The following is a 21152-nucleotide window of genomic DNA, read 5'->3' as shown; positions in this document are numbered from 1 at the left end:
CTGTGCTATAAAATAACAGTTGTAACAATATGTTAAAGGTAAGTAAAAATGTATCAACTTTAGCCCCCTAAGTCAGGCATCCCCAAACTTGGCCCTCCAGATGTTTTGGGACTACAGCTCCCATCATCCCTAGCTAACAGGACCAGTGGTCAGGGATGATGGGAATTGTAGTCCCAAAACACCTGGAGGGCTGAGTTTGGGGGTGCCTGCCCTAGGTAGTAGCAGTTGCCAGAACATTACCCAGTTCACCTCTACGTAGTTCCATCCTTATTTCAGATATTGCGATATATCAGTATACAGTGGTACCTCAGGTTACATACGCTTCAGACTACAGACTCTGCTAAGCCAGAAATATTACCTCAGGTTAAGAACTTTGCTTCAGGATGAGAACAGAAATTGTGCTCCGGTGGCGCAGCAGCAGCAGGAGGCCCCATTAGCTAAAGTGGTGCTTCAGGTTAAGAACAGTTTCAGGTTAAGAACAGACCTCTGGAACGAATTAAGTACTTAACCTGAGGTACCACTGTATTGCAATGTTTAGCTGGTGATATAGCACAACACTGAAAACCAGATGTTGCTCAGCCCTAGACACCACCCAAAGTCTGTAAGGTAAGCTGGGCTTCAGCTCCAATCTCTTCCTGTAATCTGAAGCCACTCAGTTTGAGTACCCAAGCAGCCAGTGCAGTTGAGAAACCACAAAAACCATTTTGCCCTTAAATGGTTCCTTTGGGAGGTAAGTAGTAGATGATTAGGTCGAAAGACTCCTGCTCACGATGACACTGCAGCAGCTGGAGAGAAACTAAATGGAATATGTGTTTCACATATTATTATGTATCTTGTTTTAGCCATAAAACCATATGTTGAAAATTGTCATTGCATTGTTCACAGTAGAACCAGCATTTCCCCTCAAATAGCCCAAGCATTCCCTTTGACTGGAAAAACAACAACAATTTGGCTTGATGCCTTAGTGTGCTCACAGCCAATCACTGCAACGTTAGCCTTAAATGTAAATGCTTTTCCATCTCAGAGTCTTTATTTTAGCCACAAGGCTCTCATGAATGTTCAGCTTTACAGAAAGAATCCCCTCCTGGTTTTCCCTAGTCTGAGCTTTGTACTACACCGTTGTCAGTTCTGAGGTAATTTTCTATCAGAAATGTAATGTTTTATATGTTGTTTATTTACTTATTTGAAACATCATCATCATCATCATCATCATCATTAATTTCCCCACCCTTCATCCTTAAACTCCAGGGCAGATTACAAGAATTAAAGCACAATAGTTCAAAACAGTTGTTTTTTTTTTAAAAAAAAAATTACAATCACAGAAATAAGGTGGATCTTGAAGATATACAGCTCAAGTGTCGAAAGCAGGGTAAAGAGGTATTTTTTTAAAATGAGAGCTATTTAAGAAGATGCCAGACGCACCGTTGTGGAGAGGGAGTTCCACAACTTAGGGGCTGCCCCAGAGAATGCTGTGTCCTTGGCCACCATCATGCTGAGCTTCTGAGGGCTGTGGAACAACCAAGAGGGCTCCCTATGCTGATCTTGGCATCTGAGGCGGGTCTGTAAGGAAGGAGTGAGATTTATCAGGTATTATCAGGAGTCTCGGTCATTTAGGGCTTTAAACACTAGTGTTAACTTTGAATTGGACCCTGGGACAAACTGGCAACCAGTGCAGCTGCTTTGAAACAGGGTTTATGTGAGATCTGAAAGACATTCATAATTACAAAACACAAACAGTTTTCATCTGTTCTTAGTCTATTGTTATTTTAGCATTCTGAAAATTTTAAATTAGTCTTGTTAATTTTTCCTAGTGATAATTTTATTGTTTTATCTTTTTTTGTAAACCACTTTGAGGTGTTCTTTCTTTCTTTCAATCAATCAGGAGGTATAAAGTTTATGAAATAAATAGATAAGATAAAGTACAGGGATATAATAAGAGGACATTTAGGAACATAGGACCCTGCCTTGTACGGAGTCAGACTACTGGCCCATCTAGCTCATTGTTGTCTACAGTGATGGGCAGTGACCCTTTAGGGTGTCAGGCAGAGGGTCTCTCCCTACTTGGAGATTTAACATGGGGCTTCCTGCACGCAAAGCAGATGACCGACTTCTGAGCTAGCTCAGGCCAGTGTGATCGTCCCTTGCTGGTTCTTGCTTTTTATCCTACGTGACACGAGGGGAATATTCATCCTAGACATCTGACTGATCTAGATTGCCAAATGGCTCACATCCCATCATTTAGAAGGCATCATAATACACTGGTATGTATCCTTTACCACTTTCATGAACTTGGCAAACCACAGTTTTTAGAAGATGGCAGCTGGGAGTAATAAAATGGCAGCCAGTGTCACTACCTATAGCCGGCAGATGTGTGCAGTTATTGTCTGAGAGTAGTATTTCAAAATCTAACTGCAGTTCTCCACATGACTGAACTACGTAGGTGCTGAGTTTTGAAATCATGCTCTTGTTTTTCTAATTCATCACAGGATGTGCAGTTGGGAGGGGGGAAGAAATGCACAAAGTTCTAAAAAAAAACAAAAAGCAGATACTGCTAGCAAGTTGTGGTGACTGAGAAGCTTGTATTGCTTCTTGTGTACAATATTACAGCCTAACAATAACAGCAAAGGAGCATTTCCTTTTTCTGCTTTTTCAACCCTCCATTAATCCTTGGGGTAGTTTGCATCATTTGTTAAAGCACAACATCAAAAACACCAAAACAAAACAAAAAAAGCCTAACAGCACAGTCCTATGTATGTCTACCAGCAAGACTTATTGAATTCAATGGGACTTGCTCCCAAGTAAGTGTGCATAGGACTGCAGCCTAAATCTCCAAAAATGAGCCAGGCCTTCTGTATTATCTCTTATGAGATATTAATAGATTCAGGTAGGTAGTCTTCATTTCTTCTTCAGGTATCTGAAGAAGTGTGCATGCACACGAAAGCTTATACCGAGAACTAACTTTGTTGGACTCTAAGGTGCTACTGGACAATTTTTAATTTATTTATTTCATCTGCGTCAGACCAACATGACTACCTACTGGACAATTTTTTTAATTTTGAGATATTAATAAATAACTATACCAAGCCCTTCAAAAAATACATCCAAGAGTTAGGATTGCTCATGACTTCAGTGGGAGTTTATCAGCAGATGCTAGCTGGTGATAAATGTCAGAAGAAATTTCATCTTCTGATTTCTGTAGACTGCAAGATAAGGAGACAGTGAGGTCTGTGGAGCCCTAGGTTGGCACTGGCAGAGTTGTCACCGCTGATGTCCGAGAGCTTCCCCCAACCCCACTACTGCCTTGCTCTGCCCCATCAAGAGGAGCACAGTGTTGCCACCACTGGGAAAATGCCACTGTTGGCATGGTTTGTGCTCTCTTTGTAGCACCTAATAGGGAAAAACAACTGAAAAGTATCCCCTCCCAGTTGCTATAAAGGAAGAGCATTTACTGTATGTGAAATGCAGATGCTCCAAGTGTCCCTATTTTCCAGGGATGTCCCTGATTTAGAGAAGCAGTCCCAGTTTCCAAATTGATCCTGGAATGTTTCCTTAGGACGTCCCTATTTTTATTGGAGAAATGTTGGAGGGTATGGAGTTATCCAGCTCTTAAGCTGTCTGAAGGAAATCCTGTATAGGGAAGTTTTTTTAATGTTTAATATATTATTATGTTTTTATATATATGTTGGAGGCTGCTCAGAGTGCTGGGGCAACCCAATAAGATGTGTGGGGTAGAAATAGTGAAATTATCATTATGGAATGGGACGTCCCTATTTTCATCAGAGAAATGTTGGAGGGTAGGGGAGTGAGGAAGTCTGAGACAAACTTCTGTTTGTCTCTTCCCCTCCCTCCCCGCACCTTCCTCTGGATGTGTATCTAGTCTGCAGTGCAGCTTGGGCTTCCTTCCTTTTTGTCAGAGAGTCTACGTTTCCGTTTATACACTTGCATTTGTGCTTTGCAGACACACTAAATTATACGACAGTTGCAATAAATCAAGCTGTTAGGAGAGTCTCTTCCTCCCTCCCTCTCCCTCCCAAACTGTTCTGTGTCTCTTCTAGCCGTGTTTTAATAAGAACCTTGGTGACTTATGGTGAGGCAGCTGCATTTGGAAATCCTGTCAGCTAGCAAAATGACACGACACTTTCTAAATCAGAAGGGAGACAAATACATTTTTAACAGGACCACCCAATTTCAGCACAAAAACGATCCTTGCATGCACACAGCTGGCTTCCTTGCCTTATAAAGCAAAAGCATGTGCGTATTTTCCTTTGGAGGAGTGCAGCTGTTTTTGCTTCATAAAGCTGCGCGCCATTTTTTTTTAAAAAAAGTTTTATTTACTACAGAAGCCTATTATTTTAGCCATGTAAAGTGCTGCAGTATGACGACGACGACGACGACGATGATGATGATGAATGATATAATAACACTGCACACTGGGCTGTGTGGGGTGTTGGGGGATGGGTATCAACTCTGATGGGGAACACATTTTGCTCCTTCTGGGATAGATTGCTCACCTTTGGTTCCCCACCCTTTACTCAGTTTTCACCTGAGGCTCAAAGAAGATGTCAGCAGGTGACATCTAGTATGGAAATACAACTCTGGGGGAAGCTTCACCAGTTCATATTCAGTCTGGAAGTCATTTTATGACATTGTGGTGGAGGAGGGCACGCATTTGCATTTGATGAAGCATTTAAAGAAATTGGAGTGGGGGTATTTCCTTGGCTTTGTGCATGTTTATTTCTCTCTACATGGTTTGTGGACGCTGAGTACTTTCCCATCCTCACCTTACCTTCTATCTTTGCAACAACCCTGTGAGGTAGGTGAGACTGAGTAATTAATATGCGTGCAGCTAAGCAGCATTTGGTAGCTGCAGTTCGTGTAACGTTAGACATGCAGACCCTGAAATGCTGAAATATATTCTTTTTGGGGTGCAGTCCTATACACTCAGCTTCTTCAAGCTGAGAATTTCTTGATCCAAATCCCACGACAAAAGGGAACTCGGCAGGGCGTTTTCCTGTCCAGGCTAGAGGCAGCTCTCCTCACGCCCTGTTTGTCAGCTGCCTGCTTTCTAACAAGGACGCTGTGGGGTGCATGACTCAAACATGCACTCCTTGCCAGAAGCTGCCTGTCACTTGTGTGCTACCCCCAGTAGTCTTTCAGCGGCTATCCTGAATTTTAGCTGTGTTTATATTACCGTGCTGCTGAAACCTCCCTCCTGCTTTGCGAACAGCAGAAAGGAATGCAGACTGGAGGAGACCAAGGGCCCTGCGAGGCCACCCAGATCAGAGAGTTTTGTGCAGAAGCCCCTATATGGCTCTGTTTGACAGAGAGATGGAGATGGAGCTCTGCTCTGCTCCTTGTTTGGGAAGCTGGTGGGAGGGGAACAGGCCAAGGAGCTATATAAGCCGAAAAGGTTCACTTTGCCAGTGCACCACCCCAGAACAGCTCTCCCCAGCCAAGCGCTGACAGGTAAGAGGCAGGGAACCAAAGAAGTGATTTCAGGATTTGCCTGATGAGTTTAGATAAAGAAAGAAAGGGAGGGGGGGGGAGAGAGAGAGACTTTCTTTGCTGTTTCAATCCAGTATATTGGTGGTGCCTAGGAGAGCTCATCACACAATAAATGAGTAAATGTGCAATAATCCACGCCCACTGAGCTTAATTGGTGTTTGCTATTTTACTTCAGTGGGATGTTCCATGTACCCTTAGGTTGTGCTCCTGCTGTCTGATGCACTGCGCATTTACTTGGAAGTAAGTCAGTCTGAACTCAGTGGAGTTTAATCCTAAGTAACTGTGCTGCAATTCTAAGGAAACATTCTTGGATGTGGGACTTATTTCTGAGTAAACAAGCACTGGATTGTGCTGTTTGTCCTGATCCAGTTAAGTGTTTATTTTTATGAGAGGATTTAAGCACATGCTTTACTTTTCCAGTGAAATTGGTGGGGCTTAAAGATACTATAATTTTGTCTCGATTGTGCCATTGCCTTATTCTCTGACCCTCACTTTTGCATTTCCACATCTAAGATGAAGCTGGTATGATGTTTATAAGCAATGTCATTTGTAGCTAAGCCTCTGTAAGCCTTTCTGCCAGAGTATTTATTTCTCCTGCTGCATTGCTCTTTAAGCAGCATCCTTGCTGGGAAAGGGTCTCTCTCTCTCTCTCTCAGTTATGATTCATATTTGTTCCTAGCGTGTTCTTGCTCTTTGGAAGCTGTGTGGATATTAGATCACAATCTGTACATTGTGAACCTGAAAAGGATTTCCCACTTCAGGCTTTTGACAGGTTCTTTCACACCCTCACTGGGATTCTCAAGCTTGGAATGAACTGGTGGATTGAGACCTAATTGAGTATGTGTGTGTGTGCATTTTCACATGGAACCCCTTCGGGGGTTTTTGCCAAATGGAAATCATATGCATTCACTTCTAGTCACGGCCTTAAGTTTGGAGCAAGAGGAGATATGTAGGAGAAACTTGTATTTTGCTTATGTCGTGGTGTAAAGTGCCATGTATATACATTGATAGTGCTGCATAAATAAAATTACTATTACTACTTCACGTGCTGTATTACCCCTAAGTAGTGCCTTTAGTGAGTCATAACTTCACTCTGTCCCTTGTTCTGTGTAAGTGTTGATGTTAACTAACAAGGGTAAATTAAATTATAGAGTGTATATTCTACCAAAAAAAGCATAATCTAGGATGGCTAGATGCAAAAGAGGACATGGTTCTGCAAGTTGCATAGAAGTGGGATATTCAACAGGTATGGCTTGTCATGCAATAAACAACTGCTGAAATCCTATCTTCTTTCTGTTCTTTGTCCCATTTTGCATCTTATTCTCCTAATAATAGCTGCAGGCTAGGTTCTCATGGATGCCCTGTACCCAGTTGGGGCTTGTGGGTAGTCCAATGCTCATATGTAGACCTGTGCCAGTGGAGGGTACATGCACTAGAATCCCTCCAGTCACACTGGCTCTGAGCATGGTCCTCTCCATCACCTTTTAGCATAAATGCAAAGGAAACCCCCTTACCTACCCTTTCCCACAGAAGGAGCAAATAGATGCATATTAAGCTCGGCTCCACTATATCACCATGCCTCCAAACTGGAGTGGACAACATTTGTTGACATACCACAATATTTACTGTAGCATTTCCTTAGTATACAGTTGCCATTCTTCTCATGTATATAATGTACTTGCTGAACTCTGCCTATGATAATATATTTGGACATTTAACTATTAGAAAACACACACACACACACACCACTCACTCACTCACTCACTCACTCACTGGGGGAAGCCCATTTTTTGCTTTTCCTGCATGGGTTTTTTGTCAGTGTCTGACACCCCCACGCCTGAGCTTTGCCTGCATTGAGGCTGCAGGTCATCAGGACAGGACAGCTGCTTGTGCCCTTTCCACCTGCAGTCCAGTGCTTGTATGTGAGGAGAGGGAGGGGGAGAGAAGAGCGCAAAGCCCGGGGCCTTCTCCATCGTGACACCATCCCTGCAGAAATCCCTTCCAAAAGAGCTTCATATGGCCCACTCCTTCCATGGTTTTCTAGAGGGCAACTCTTCTCTTTATAGCCCAGCCTAGCACCTGCAAAGGACAGCAGTAGTAAATCTTTACTCGGAGTTGTGTTGTTTAAATTCTCCTTGTGTTGATTTCTGTCATTTCAGCTTATAAATACTGTAGATATTCACTTGCACAGCTTTGACATATTGTGAGTCTGTTTGTTTGGAAAGTGGGGAAAAATAGAAGGATACTCTTCCTTCTCCTAATATCTAAATAAGCCACAATATGCAGACAGTATATTTCAATGAGATTTGCCTTTCCTGTAGCACACCTGGTATGCTGGGATGCCTTTTAGCTCTGTCCAGAAGCAAGAATTAGCAGACAATTGCACATCTTAGGACAGCTTTCCCCAAAGTGCTACTGCCCTCCAGATGTTGTTGGAATACAAATCCCATCAGCCCCACTTAGCATCACCAACGGTCAGGGATGATGGGAGTTGTAGTCCAACAGCAGCTGGATAGCACCAGGTTGGGGCTGGTCACGTTTTTGCTGGCAGGCAGTTCCTTTGAACTCAGCAGGGCTTACTTCTCAATAGACATCCATAGGATTAAACTATTAAAAGACAATCCTATGTATAAACCCCATTAGATGTACTGGGGTTTAATTTCTTAGTAAACATGCATAGGATTGCTCATGAGAGATGCACACAGTCAGTTTGTTGCAGGTTTCTGGGTTACATTAGCAGCTGCAGTTTTCACCTTAGCACTCTGGAGCATCCCAGGGGCCTTAGAACACTGCTTGCTTCTCTGTCACTAGAAGACACATGTTAAAATCTGCTTGAATTTATCCTAGTTACTAAATATGGTTTTCATTTAGAGTTCACCCTGCTCAGGCAGAAATGCAGCATTCCGCCTTCCCCCCTCCCTCTTAGGATTTTTGGCTCAGTTGGCTTGAGTTTGAGCAAACCACCCTTGACCTCTCCAGCTCTGTTCCAAAAACAGACATTTGAAAGACTTTGTTTCCTAATTAGGAAATCGTTTGTTCCAAACAGGCTAGCTAGAGGCACTCAAGTTAGGTAAGGTTTCCTCTGTGCTTTGGAGTAAAATGGTCAAGTATATATAGCCACTAGCTCCCCAAAATACGTGCTATTAAACATTTCTTTTCAGTAAAACTAAATATAAAAAGTCTTCTTCTACTTGTTGTTTTAAATTTAAGGTTTAATTTCCACCCCTCCCTGAGCATTTCAGATGAACTATATTATACCCTCATCCACTTTTTATGTGAAGTAACCTGGACTGATGAGACAAAGAGTGATTTGACACATCACGTTCTTTGAGGTGGACCTTTAAAAATGCAAAATGTAAATGTGACAGATATAGATTTGCAAATGTGGATTTATTACCACCCAAGGAAGAGCTGAGGTTAGTAGGAGCTCTTTGCTGAGCTCACTCAATTTGGGACAACCCCAGGTTTCCCCTGTGTGATGTGTATAGAAGTGGCCTCTTTCTGTATTTGTATTTTGGTATAAACATTTGCTTAAAGATCTCTTATCCCAGGTTGAGAAGACATTTGAATTCGGTTCCCTCTCACACCCAAAGCAAAGGCTCACTGGCTCACAAAGCATTTCCTTTGAACACTGCCTCACCCATTCCTGAGTCCCAGGGTGTGTTCTGAGGGCACCATCTTGTATGTTTGGGACTGGATGGGAGGCCACCTGAGAATCCCAAATGCTTCACCTTGAGTCCACATTGGAAGAAAATGAACTAAATATTAGTGACAGCAGATACCAATGGAAAGGCACAGGAAATGCCATTCTTTTTTCTTAGAGGCATTTAGAGCCTATGTTCTTTGTATTCATGCTAGACATCTCATTTTTACCTTCACCAGTTTGAGCTTTCATGTTGCTGCTCTCATGATGAGAACATCAAGTGCTTCTAGTTTCTTAATTAAGGCCTGCAGTGCTTGATCTTATCTGCCTTGATAAAATCCAGCACCGCAGGCCTTAATTAAGAAATTGGATAACAGTATTAGGTTGGGTTAAGTTACACTTGAGTTTCCTCATGACTAGCAGAACTGCTTGTACCCTGTACTAAATCAAACTGAAATCTCACATCCAAAGCCTACACAAACACACACACACACACACACACACACACACACACCCCTTCTGAAACCCTTGGAGAAATGATGGGATAAAAATGTAAGTAAGAATTATATTGTCTCTATTACGATAAGAAACATTTGCTTTTTAAGAAAAGTAAGCTCAGATTCTTAGGAGGGTGAATTCTGTACCTAACAGCCACATTCTGTGGCTTTATCTTCACTCCCACTGCATGATGGGTGAGTGGGGGGGGGAATAGTAAAGGTAAAGGACTCCTGGATGGTTAAATCCAGTCAAAGGCGACTATGGGGTTGTGGCGTTCATCTTGCTTCAAGCCGAGGGACCTGGCGTTTGTTCACAGACAGACTAAACCACTTCTGGCTCAGTGGGCAGGGGCGTAAGAAGTGGGGGGCGGAAGGGGCGGGTCGCCCTGGGTGCCACTCTGGGGGGGGGGAGGTGACAAGATGGCCCCTGCCTCCCCCCAGCTGTAGAGTGGCTGAGGGTGCACGCAGTCAGTATGGACGCCACTCAAACAGCATCCGTACGGGCTGCTGCTCTCATGCACCATCCATACGGGGATCCGTATGGACTGCCTCTCGCACAGTGACTGTATGGGCTGCCACATGTGTGCAGTCCATACAGGATGCTGCACATGCGCACTCTGTACAGACATCATGCATGCATCACCAGATGTTGCCCCGCCCCTCGGCACCCCGCCCAGGGTACTGGAGAGGGTTCCTCCACCACTGAAAACGGGAGACCGTGACAGAAGCTAGACTGCACAGAAATGCTATTTACAGGGGGGGGGGGACCACAACTCTATAGATTAGTTATATATGCTGTGTCTCTCCACACTCAAACAGGTACTGAACACCTTTCTGGGTGTTGGCAAAAGAACTAACATTTAAGTTTATTTAATAAGATATATTTGTGCACCCATGAATACCTGAAACTGGTTTAAGTTCTGTGTATTTAAATGGATGCACCCGAACCTCCTTTCAGCCTTTGTTGATCCAAAGACCAGAGGACAATAGCTGATAATCTGATATTAGACCCTTATATACACTGTAAAAGGGACGCAGGTGGCGCTGTGGGTTAAAGCCTCAGCGCCTAGGACTTGCCGATCGAAAGGTCGGCGGTTCGAATCCCTGCGGCGGGGTGCGCTCCCGTTGCTTGGTCCCAGCGCCTGCCAACCTAGCAGCTCGAAAGCACCTCCGGGTGCAAGTAGATAAATAGGGACCGCTTACCAGCGGGAAGGTAAACGGCGTTTCCGTGTGCGACTCTGGCTCGCCAGAGCAGCGATGTCACGCTGGCCACGTGACCCGGAAGTGTCTCCGGACAGCGCTGGCGCCTGGCCTCTTAAGTGAGATGGGCGCACAACCCCAGAGTCTGTCAAGACTGGCCCGTATGGGCAGGGGTTCCTTTACCTTTACCTTTATACACTGTAAATCACCATTTTGGCTCAGTCTACAGCTCAGAACTGAAGGCTGTCCTTCTCTATTGCAAGTTTGGATTAATTAAAGGATTACTGACTCTCGAGTCCTGCTATTATCTTTCAAGGACTTACAAGCTAAATACAAATTGCCTAACAACCTGTTAAATGACCATACTGTGTTGTGTTTGCAATTTTTCTTGTTCCCTTGGTTATGTTCTATCTGGACCCTAAATAAGGTGCGCAGTTTGGCCTGGAATTGCCACCTTGGTTGCTAATGAACCATTTAAAAAGCAAGCTCTTGATTAGGTAGTAAAACCTGGATGGGAAAAAACAACAACAGAGGACTTTGCATTCCAGAAGCATGTGGTACTTATACGAAGGAATGTTTTACATTAATTTAATGGCACATAGGCTAAGTTTTTGTGCAGGATTTTGGTGACAGTTATATTGCTCTAAAACCAGCCATTGTGACTGAATATCTTTTTTGACTGCACCCCATTGGTGCACAACTTCTCTGACATCCTCCTCCTCTTCCTTCTTCCTTTATTTATTCTCTTTTCACTCCTTATTTGCTTTCTAGCAATCCTGAGTTCACTCAGAAGTGACCAAGGAATGGATTTTGAGGGTTCTTAAGCCTCAAACAAGAGAAAAATGTTCCCGCTGTTCTCCAGCTCAGGGCAAAATCCATGTCCCCATATCCCTACCGAGCCTCTTTGTCTCCAAAAGCACCTTTCCTTTCTCACTGTCAAGGATGGAGATGGTAGCAGAGAGGATTAGAGTATCTCCCTCCTTCTCACTCCTTTGTCATCCAGAAGCATTGCAGGGTAGAAGAGTGTTGGCTATTGGGGCTACTTTCAAGGCAATTACAATGGCCATGGCCCTTCGGAAGCCCACAAGTCCCAAAGGCCACCACTTTTTAAGTCATGAATTGCTGCTCTGCTACATGTCAGGACAACTGAGAGAGGTGACAGGGATTCCCTTTTTGCTACTGTTACTAAGTCTCTTCTAATTGGAGCCAGACTCCGTTAACTCTCAAAGCTAGCTTTCCCCTGCCCCCAACCACCACCACCACTCCTGGGAATGTTTTCTTTTATTACATTGAGACTTCTCTGTTCTCTTTATAGGTCTGTACTTGTGTGGAAGGTCTGAGAAAGTTGCTCTAGAAGATGTGTGAGGAAGAGGACAGCACCGCACTGGTTTGTGACAATGGCTCAGGACTGTGTAAGGCTGGCTTTGCTGGGGATGATGCTCCGAGAGCAGTTTTTCCATCCATCGTGGGACGTCCCAGGCACCAGGTGAATAACTGGTTCAGCTACTGAAACACTGCTTGGTACAGAAGCCACAGGATTCATTAGCAATAATAACATGGACCTTGAAAGGAAAAGTTTTGTTTCCCCCACACACTCCCTTTACAATGCCACAGTCCTTATCCAATTTCTTTTAGATCAGTCCTGTTGATGTCAATAGAGTTTTGCCATGTAGCATGTTGTGGTCCAATTTAAAATGCAGTTTAAACTCTTGAACAGCCATATTGGAAGAGAGTAAACTTTCACCAGAGGCTGCCAACCCTATTTCCTCAGCCAGTTTCTATAATTTGGAAAAAAGAATAATTACATTCTTTCAACATGTGCATTCAACAGTGCTTTTTGGTTTTGGTTTTGTGTTTGCTGAGGTAGAATGGGAGAACCTTGATCAACAAGTAGAATTGACTAGTAAAATTGACTAATTAGTTGACTAATTTAGAACATCTTGTAGGTTGGTAGACTAACCATAGATTGCTATAGAGATGAGTTTTAAGAAATTTGGGGTGGGGACAAATATCAAGTAATCATAGCAAATCAAATATCACTAGTCAGATACCTCTTACTAAGGGCCCCTCAGGATGTCCTTTTTATTGCACATTCATGATGATTTGTGCTCATGATTTTATCAGGGCAATAATATACAGTCCTGCTTTTAATACTGTTTATAGCTTTACATGCTTTGGGGTAGCCACACTTCTTCCTTTTTAGTCAGTGCATATCCCACAACTTCCTGCTGAAATCTAGTAACTTTTTATACCACAAATGTTCTGGTTTCTTTTGTTTCACTTTTGTTCTGCTATAGCCTCTCCAGACAGCAATTATGTGATAGCACTGGGGAAGCATCACAGAACAAGCTAAACAGAATACATCCATCAGTAATGCACTTTAAATAGCCACGTCATTAAACTTCAGATTCACAACCTAAAATGATCCTGAAACTGTTGAGATATCCATAAGCTATAGACCTGAGTTGGGGTGGGGCCTTGTGTGTCTAGTCTTTGCATGTCAGATAAATGGAACTGTGGCTTGTATCAAATAATCATTGTGACCCAACAAGAATGGAAAATGCACATATTCAAGTCCACCAATATATCTATTGTAACACACTTCTAAAAATGACTCTTTTTCTTCCCCTGTCAAAGCTGCAATACTATTTATCTGGAAGCAAATCCAACTGAAATACCTGAGGCTTCCTTCCAAGTAAACATGGTTGAGGATCAGGCTGTAAATGTGAGCCATGGAAGTGGAGCACTTGAGAAGAGTGTGCTGTCCATTATTTGCCACTAGATGGCTGTTCACTCATATTTATAGCATGTACCAGGAGTAAAGATGGCCATCAACTTGGATGACTTCAAAAGAAGATTAGACCAATTCATGGAGGATAGGGCTACCAGTAGCTGCTAGCCACAATGCCTATGTTCTGCCTCTACTGTCAGAGGTGGTATGTCCCTGAATACTGGTTGCTGAAAATCACAAGAGGGAAGAGTGCTGTTAATCTTGGGTCCTGCTTATAGGCGAAGTGTGCATGCACACGAAAGCTCATACCAAGAACTAACTTAGTTGGTCTTTAAGGTGCTACTGGAAGGAATTTTTTTTGCATAGATATCTTGTTCGCCACAGTGAGAACAAGATGCAGAACTAGAGTGCAGAAGGTCCAGTCTCTGGATGCAAGGGTTTGAGGAAGCACTATTATTGGGTCAGGTCCCTGCCCAAGACTCTGGCAAGCTGCACTCCATCTGTGTAGGTGATGCTGAGCCAAAGGGACCAATGATCTGAGCCAAAATAAAACAGCTTTCCTATGTTTCTATTCCATTGGCCACTTTTTCCTATTACGTTTGTTATAGTTATGCTCGGTGGGGAAACAATGAAGGCTGTTTCCTCAACCTTTTATTTTAAAGTAAAATAGAAGGTATGGGTCATCTTGTTTGCTTTGTTTCATTGCTTTCTTATGAGCCTGTTGTCATCGTCACCTTTTCTCCCTCTCTTACTTAGGGTGTGATGGTAGGGATGGGCCAGAAAGATAGCTATGTAGGAGACGAAGCCCAAAGCAAGAGGGGGATCCTGACCTTGAAATATCCAATAGAGCATGGAATCATCACAAACTGGGATGATATGGAGAAGGTATTTAAACCACAAATTAAAATAGAATATAATGTAAAATGAATGTTTCCTGCTTGGCAGGGGGTTGGACTCGATGGCCCTTGTGGTCTCTTCCAACTCTATGATTCTATGAATGATAAGTAGAAGCAGGGATTCTACTGTCTTTTTTTTTTGCTGTCTTTTTTTCGGAGGGGGGTGGAAGGTTGTGTTTTGCCTGTGTCTTTTTGGTGAGAACAATCTGCATATCTTCTGTTATTGGGACGTTAATTTTTTTTCCAATAAGTTCATGGTGTTTGGTGTTCCAGTAAGGACTTCACAAGAATGCATATTTGCTGCTATGATTTGGAACTACATAAAGACTAATTAAGAAGTCACAGAAAGAAAATGCAATTAACAAGTTCTGGAAAGTGGTGGCTAGGGCTTCCTTTATCTGGAGTGGGTGCTTCTCCACCACTGCTGGTAATGTATACATCTTCTGCCCATGGAGGTTATCCTTGCTCACATTGTGCTTATTGGGAGCTGTTTCTCCTCATTGCTCTCAGTCATCGCAGCTGCAATGCATATTGCATTCACATAGGTGACACCACCACCTCTCATAGTTCTGAATCAGACATTGCTAGTTTGGGACGGAATTATGCAGTGCACTTAGCCACATGGGCAGAAGATATAGATCAAGAGTGGGCAGAGGAGTAGATTGGGATTTGCATGGTTTGAAAATTGTGACGATTAAAGTGTTTTCCCCACCTCCTGTATTAGGCTGCTGAAAGCTTGGGGGGGGGGGGACAGGATTATTTGTGTAAGAACAGATTTGTGTGCAAGCTCCAGTTTTGTTACTGAAAGCATGTGCCTGTGGCGTTTGTACAGAGCCCCCAGTCGTTTCACGGACTATTGACCTGTACACCACTGCTTTATTCTTCTGCTGCCACCAACCAGGTTTCTTCTGGTGAAATACTGAGTCTCAGTCAGGTTGTAAAGTCAACATGAAGATTAAAGTTTATTGAAGAACAAACAAGTTTTAAATATGTTCAGAACAGTTTCTCAAATGCGCGCCCTTAACTAGATGTGGCACTATCTCACACTGTCACACTCTTCTCTCTCAGTTCTATCCCTGTCTCTCACTCTGTCACAACTGCTATATTCATCTTTTACTCGCTCTGTCTGACTCTGACTCTCCTATCTTCCAATGGTAAAGCCCCTGGGCTGAGTCTCAAAAACAGGTAGGCTCCACCTCTGAGCTTTCTCATTGGTCAATCTACATTAACCATTCCCATCCCCCTGTACAAACATAATCACAAGGAATGGGCAAATGCCACAGTGCTCAGGAACACTTCAGTCCACAATGCTATCTATGTCTGCCTTCTTGAGCCACAAGGGTCTAGTAAATTATCCAAGCCTAAAATCTGCCTACCCTTGATGTAGAAGAGGTTACCTGGGCTGACATGGGTGAAACTATGGAGATATAGCACTTGCAGTCTAAAACATTCAGTTCTAATGTCTCATAAGTGTTCTGTAGCTACTGGAGCTTCAGAAATATTGTCAAGGTGGGTTGGTGGCCTGTGGCTGTTTATTATAATATTATAATAAAAATTCACTTTGCTTTTTATTAATACAGATTTGGCACCACTCTTTCTACAATGAGCTGCGCGTTGCCCCCGAAGAACATCCAACTCTGCTTACAGAGGCACCTTTGAACCCCAAAGCTAACCGAGAGAAAATGACACAGGTAAACAGCCTCTTCTTAGCATTAAGGTCCTTGAATTACTATATATTTATGTATTTCTCTGTTAAAGTTCTATACGGTGTAGATGCCAGCTGTATTTCTGATTGTTGATGTAGGTTATACACTGGTTTTGCTGGTTCTTTCTTCTGAGTTTGTAGGTGACCTTTATCTGTATTGGACTCTGTACTTCAGGACAATAAAAGGATTAACTCTTACTTTTCATTGAATGGTTGGGATTTCAGTTCATGTTTTTAATATTTCATGGCACCACATATATATTGGTGTGAAACCCATTTCAACTACCCTGGTTTCCTGAGAATTGTAATTTTCTGAGGAATGGAAGTGACTATTAATCCTTCTTAGGTTTGTAAACATCCCATAGCTGCATAGTACTGATTTTTATTTCCTTAGAAAAGATGTCATGTTATACATTAACCCTCTCTAAATTAACGGAAACTTCTGCTGTTAGTCATGAGTTCTATTGATCCAGTTAGTGGAACCTGCTGTATTTGCAGGTTCTGGATGCATTGATTAGGATTGTGGAAATCATTTAAATTATGTGCTGTTGGTAATTAATGGTTACGACCCTATTGCACAGAGTAACAAAGACGATAGCACAAACCCGATACTTTCATTTTGTTTGTTTGTGTTTAATTACTTTTCAGATTATGTTTGAGACTTTCAACGTCCCAGCTATGTATGTTGCTATTCAGGCAGTTTTGTCCCTCTATGCTTCTGGGCGTACAACAGGTAAGAAAGTGATGGGAGTTTTTGGATTTGTGAAAAGGAAGAAGAGTACATAGATATCAGGGTAAATTCTGCCCGTTTTGTGTTGTATCTAGGGATTGTGCTTGATTCTGGGGATGGTGTCACCCACAATGTGCCAATCTATGAAGGCTATGCACTGCCTCATGCCATCATGCGCCTGGACTTAGCCGGCCGTGACCTTACCGACTACCTCATGAAAATCCTGACAGAACGTGGCTACTCATTCGTTACTACTGGTAAGAGAAATACTTAGGATTGAGATTCGCTGAACATACTTTTAGGAGCTTTACAGACACGTGGTTGCTTTCAGTAATGGTGAACAAGTTTTTCTATTAGCACATCTTGCCTAGCACTATGTCTCCTGACCCCCTGGATGTGATGTGGAGACAGATGGGAGGCGGTGTGAAAGCCCTATTCTACTAGTGCTGGCTCCCGCTAGTTCAATCTGGCCCAAAATGTTTTGCAAATTCGTAACATTTGGGGGCTTCCTGCTGGGATGTGTATTTATTTATTTTGAATGCAGAACATTGCAATTTTAAAAGCAAAGCAAGAGTCCTGTTTCATTATCATGAATAAAACTGAATTAAAGATAAGCAATGCAGTTCCTTTCTTTGATTGCCAAAATTCTTTGGCGATCACTCGTAGCCGAGTAAGATCAATCAATCATTCTTTGATTGCTGAAATAGTGTGATTTACACACTACGGTTTGTAATTTAAACACAAATGTTTGCTTTGAATCCCATCTGCAGCTGAACGTGAAATTGTCCGTGACATCAAGGAGAAGCTTTGCTATGTTGCCCTGGACTTTGAAAATGAGATGGCCACGGCTGCTTCTTCATCATCCTTGGAAAAAAGCTATGAGCTGCCTGATGGTCAGGTGATCACAATAGGGAACGAACGTTTCCGCTGCCCAGAGACACTCTTCCAGCCCTCTTTCATTGGTAAGATAACTTACACTGTTTATTGGCCAATTATATTATTATACACCTGCAAGAAATTCAGTCACCTCGCTCTAAATGGCTACACCTACTTGGTTAATAAAAATGGAGAACAAGTGGTTCTCAGGATGTCATTAGACTACAACTCCCATCATCCCTGGTAATGATAATGGATGCTGAGCTGATGAAAGTTGGAGTCCAACTTCCTCTCAGGGGCTATAGGTTTCCATAACTGCTTCTACGCCAACACAACCAATGATCCTTGAACACCCATCCCTCAGTTCACTTCACTTTCTGATTTGCTTTATATGCTAGAGGTGATGTGGGGCATTTCACCCATGGTGTGGTAAAAACCTGGACATGTTTTGTCAGGAGCTGGCTCCCTGACAAGTGTACAAAAATAGCATAAACTAAGGCTTAAGACAGCGAAGTGAACTTGCTGCCTTAGGGTAAATGAATATTATTGTTGGCAGCTATAACATTTGGGAAGAGTTGTTTGAGAATCAAATTTGGATATAGTAGCAGCATTCCTTGCCAGGGAGATGGTCCAAGCAGTTACATACCTGTGAATTCTAGATTCAGGTAGGTAGCCGTGTTGGTCTGTCACAGTAGAAATAAATTAAAAAATTGTCCAGTAGCAGCTTAAGAGACCAACTAAGTTTGTTCTGGATACTGTATAAGCTTTCGTGTGCATACACACTTCTTGAGATACACTGAAACAGAAGTCACCAGACCCTTATATATAGTGGGAGGGTGGGATGGGGTTTTTTCCAGAAGGGTAGTAGGGGATGGGTGACTGACTCAGTGGTAAAGCTGTTGACGACTGTTAATAACTGCAATTAGTCCTAAAGGAAAAAGCAAGGGATAGTATGCAGATGACCAAAAATAGTTTTAGCGTGTGTAATGAGACAAGAATCCAATATCTCTATTCAAACCAGGTCTCTGAATGTCAATTCATATACCTATGAATTGGCATGTTTTGAAAAGCCCAACTCTAACTGGATATGTAAATGTTGAATAACTGTATTAGGAATTCTTAGCCTGCATTGAAAATTGTAAAGGTGCCTCTATTCTTCTTTCAGCTCTGTCATTCCCTTTATAAGAAACATTTTAAGAAACCAATTATTGCACTTCAAATAACTTTTGCCTGACTTCAACCTGCCACAAGATATTGGGGGGTTTTTTCTAGTTAAGTGTGCACACAGTTAATTGACTTCTATATGCTAGGCTTTGAATAACAATTTCTCTCAGCCTTGAATTAGTTTAAGGCTACAGTGGTACCTTGGTTTTCAAACGTAATCTGTTCTGGAAGATCGTTCAACTTCTGAAACATTCGAAAACTGAAAGCGGAAGCCTCAATTCAATAGGGAAACTCAAAATGGAAGCTGTGTAGTATGTTTGGCTTCCAAAAATTATTCGAAAACCGAAGCAGTTACTTCCGGGTTTTCGGCATTAAGGTTCCAAAACGTTCGTCAATGGAGACATTCAAGAACCGAGGTTCTACTGTATTTCATTAAGGTTCATTCTAACATCTTGTCCACACCTTCACAGGTTGGTGGCTACTGGGTTCAGTCTTCTCAGTTGTGGCACCCACAATTCTACAATCCTAAGGCATGGTTAGAATTTTAGGATCCATCTGCCACTTAACATATATGGCACCAATTTAAAACTATTTCATTCTCCGAGACCTTGACAGCGGGTGCATTTTGAATTTATGATTTTGTTGTTGCATGTATTTAAGTTTATCAATTGTTTCTGGTTCTGTTTTCTTTCTGATTGCCATTTTCCTAATTTATTATAATGGATGTATTTTAACACTTGACTATAATCCACACTTGGAGAGGCAGCTCAAAAGTTGGAAAGCCAAGGCAAATATATTTTAAATAAATAATTTCTCAACCATCACAGGCATGGAATCTGCTGGCATTCATGAAACCACCTATAACAGCATCATGAAGTGTGACATTGATATCAGAAAAGACCTCTATGCAAACAATGTACTATCTGGTGGAACCACTATGTACCCTGGCATTGCAGACCGAATGCAAAAGGAGATCACTGCCCTGGCACCCAGCACTATGAAAATCAAGGTACTGCATTATTTGATTATTATCTAATTTATAGTGGCAAAGTAGGCCAGAATATTTTAAGGTGACTAGCTAGCTGAACATAGTTTAATGTAACCAAGATAAGCCAGAAAGGGATATGTAAAGCCCTTAATAAAATCTTGATGCAGAAAAGATTAAAGCTAACTAAACAACTTATCCCACTCCCAAGCCAATATGGGGAAAGACAGGAACTGAAGAAAGTAGAAGACCAAGCAGAGGGGATTCCCAGCAGCACAGTGATTCTAGGGCAAGTTTACACCATTTAAAAAAAATTCTTGAAAGAAAATGTAATTAGATTATTTCCTGATGATACCATGGTTAAGCTCCTGTAAGTACTCTGGTGATCTTCCCCAAGGTTTTGCAGGAAATCACCCACTCAATTTAAACTGCCTTTAAAAACAGGGCAAAATATAAATCTGATCAGGTAAGAGTGCTTTGGCAAGAATACTGAATTGCCCCAGGTGAACGAAACCCAGTGTTTACTTTTCTCCTGTCAAAAACAATTGCATAAGCACTCATTTAGATAGGAAGACTTTAGAAGCAGCTCTTACCTGCTTGTATCAGATACACAAGTATGGACAGATAAAACTCTTTTGTTTACCCATTATTGCCATAGGAATGGCTTGCATCACTCCACTGAATTAAATTTCTTCATGCAGTTCATTTTATCATTGCATACAGCATTTTAGCTACATCAATTTCTCTTTTGTACAGATTATTGCTCCCCCTGAACGCAAGTACTCCGTTTGGATTGGTGGTTCTATCCTTGCCTCTCTTTCCACCTTCCAGCAAATGTGGATCAGCAAACAAGAATATGATGAAGCTGGTCCATCTATTGTTCACCGCAAATGCTTTTAAACTGCTTCTCTCTTTCCTATTTTTTTTTCTCTCTCTCTCCTTTCCTCTCTCCCCGAGCACATTACTGTGAATATATTCAGGAATAGCAATGTTTTTATAACTCCATTCCACTTATCTTAATAACAATGGCTCTGGCTATGTTTCCAATTAGATTCTGTGTATTTTGGGGGGTGGGGGTGGGGATAGAATAAATTGTAAACATGCTACCAGTTGGGTGCTTGCAATTTTTCTTAATAAAAACACCTCCAGTTGTTCTTACTCAGCTGAAAAACTGCAGTTCACAAAAGTCATGGAATCTAAGACAGAAAATTCAGATGCAC

At 42.2% G+C, this 21152-nt stretch overlaps 1 protein-coding gene across 1 annotated transcript; it reads left to right on the top strand.

Moving 5' to 3' along the window:
- The first annotated feature begins 5312 nt into the window (after nt 1–5312).
- On the top strand, nt 5313–21038 carry ACTA2 (actin alpha 2, smooth muscle). The gene is made up of 9 exons (XM_079976446.1): nt 5313–5466; nt 12161–12331; nt 14333–14461; nt 16053–16163; nt 16826–16910; nt 17003–17164; nt 17678–17869; nt 19775–19956; nt 20689–21038. Exons 2-9 carry the CDS (start codon nt 12203–12205, stop codon nt 20830–20832), a joined length of 1134 nt encoding a protein of 377 aa, XP_079832572.1. The 5' UTR covers nt 5313–5466; nt 12161–12202; the 3' UTR covers nt 20833–21038.
- The last annotated feature ends 114 nt before the right edge of the window (nt 21039–21152 follow it).

This window comes from Podarcis cretensis (genome assembly GCF_951804945.1).
Source record: "Podarcis cretensis genome assembly, chromosome: 5".
NCBI lineage: Eukaryota > Metazoa > Chordata > Lepidosauria > Squamata > Lacertidae > Podarcis > Podarcis cretensis.
The sequence above is the reverse complement of the archived record's forward strand: the minus strand, read 5'-3'. Positions and strand labels throughout refer to the sequence as shown.

What these genes read in the sequence shown, in the direction of transcription:
- ACTA2 (XM_079976446.1), top strand. Translation starts at nt 12,203, where the DNA reads ATGTGTGAGGAAGAGGACAGCACCGCACTGGTTTGTGACAATGGCTCA. An exon ending in ACCGAGAGAAAATGACACAG is followed by an intron (nt 16,164 to 16,825) that starts GTAAACAGCCTC and finishes ATTACTTTTCAG; the next exon opens with ATTATGTTTGAGACTTTCAA. An exon ending in CTACTCATTCGTTACTACTG is followed by an intron (nt 17,165 to 17,677) that starts GTAAGAGAAATA and finishes TCCCATCTGCAG; the next exon opens with CTGAACGTGAAATTGTCCGT.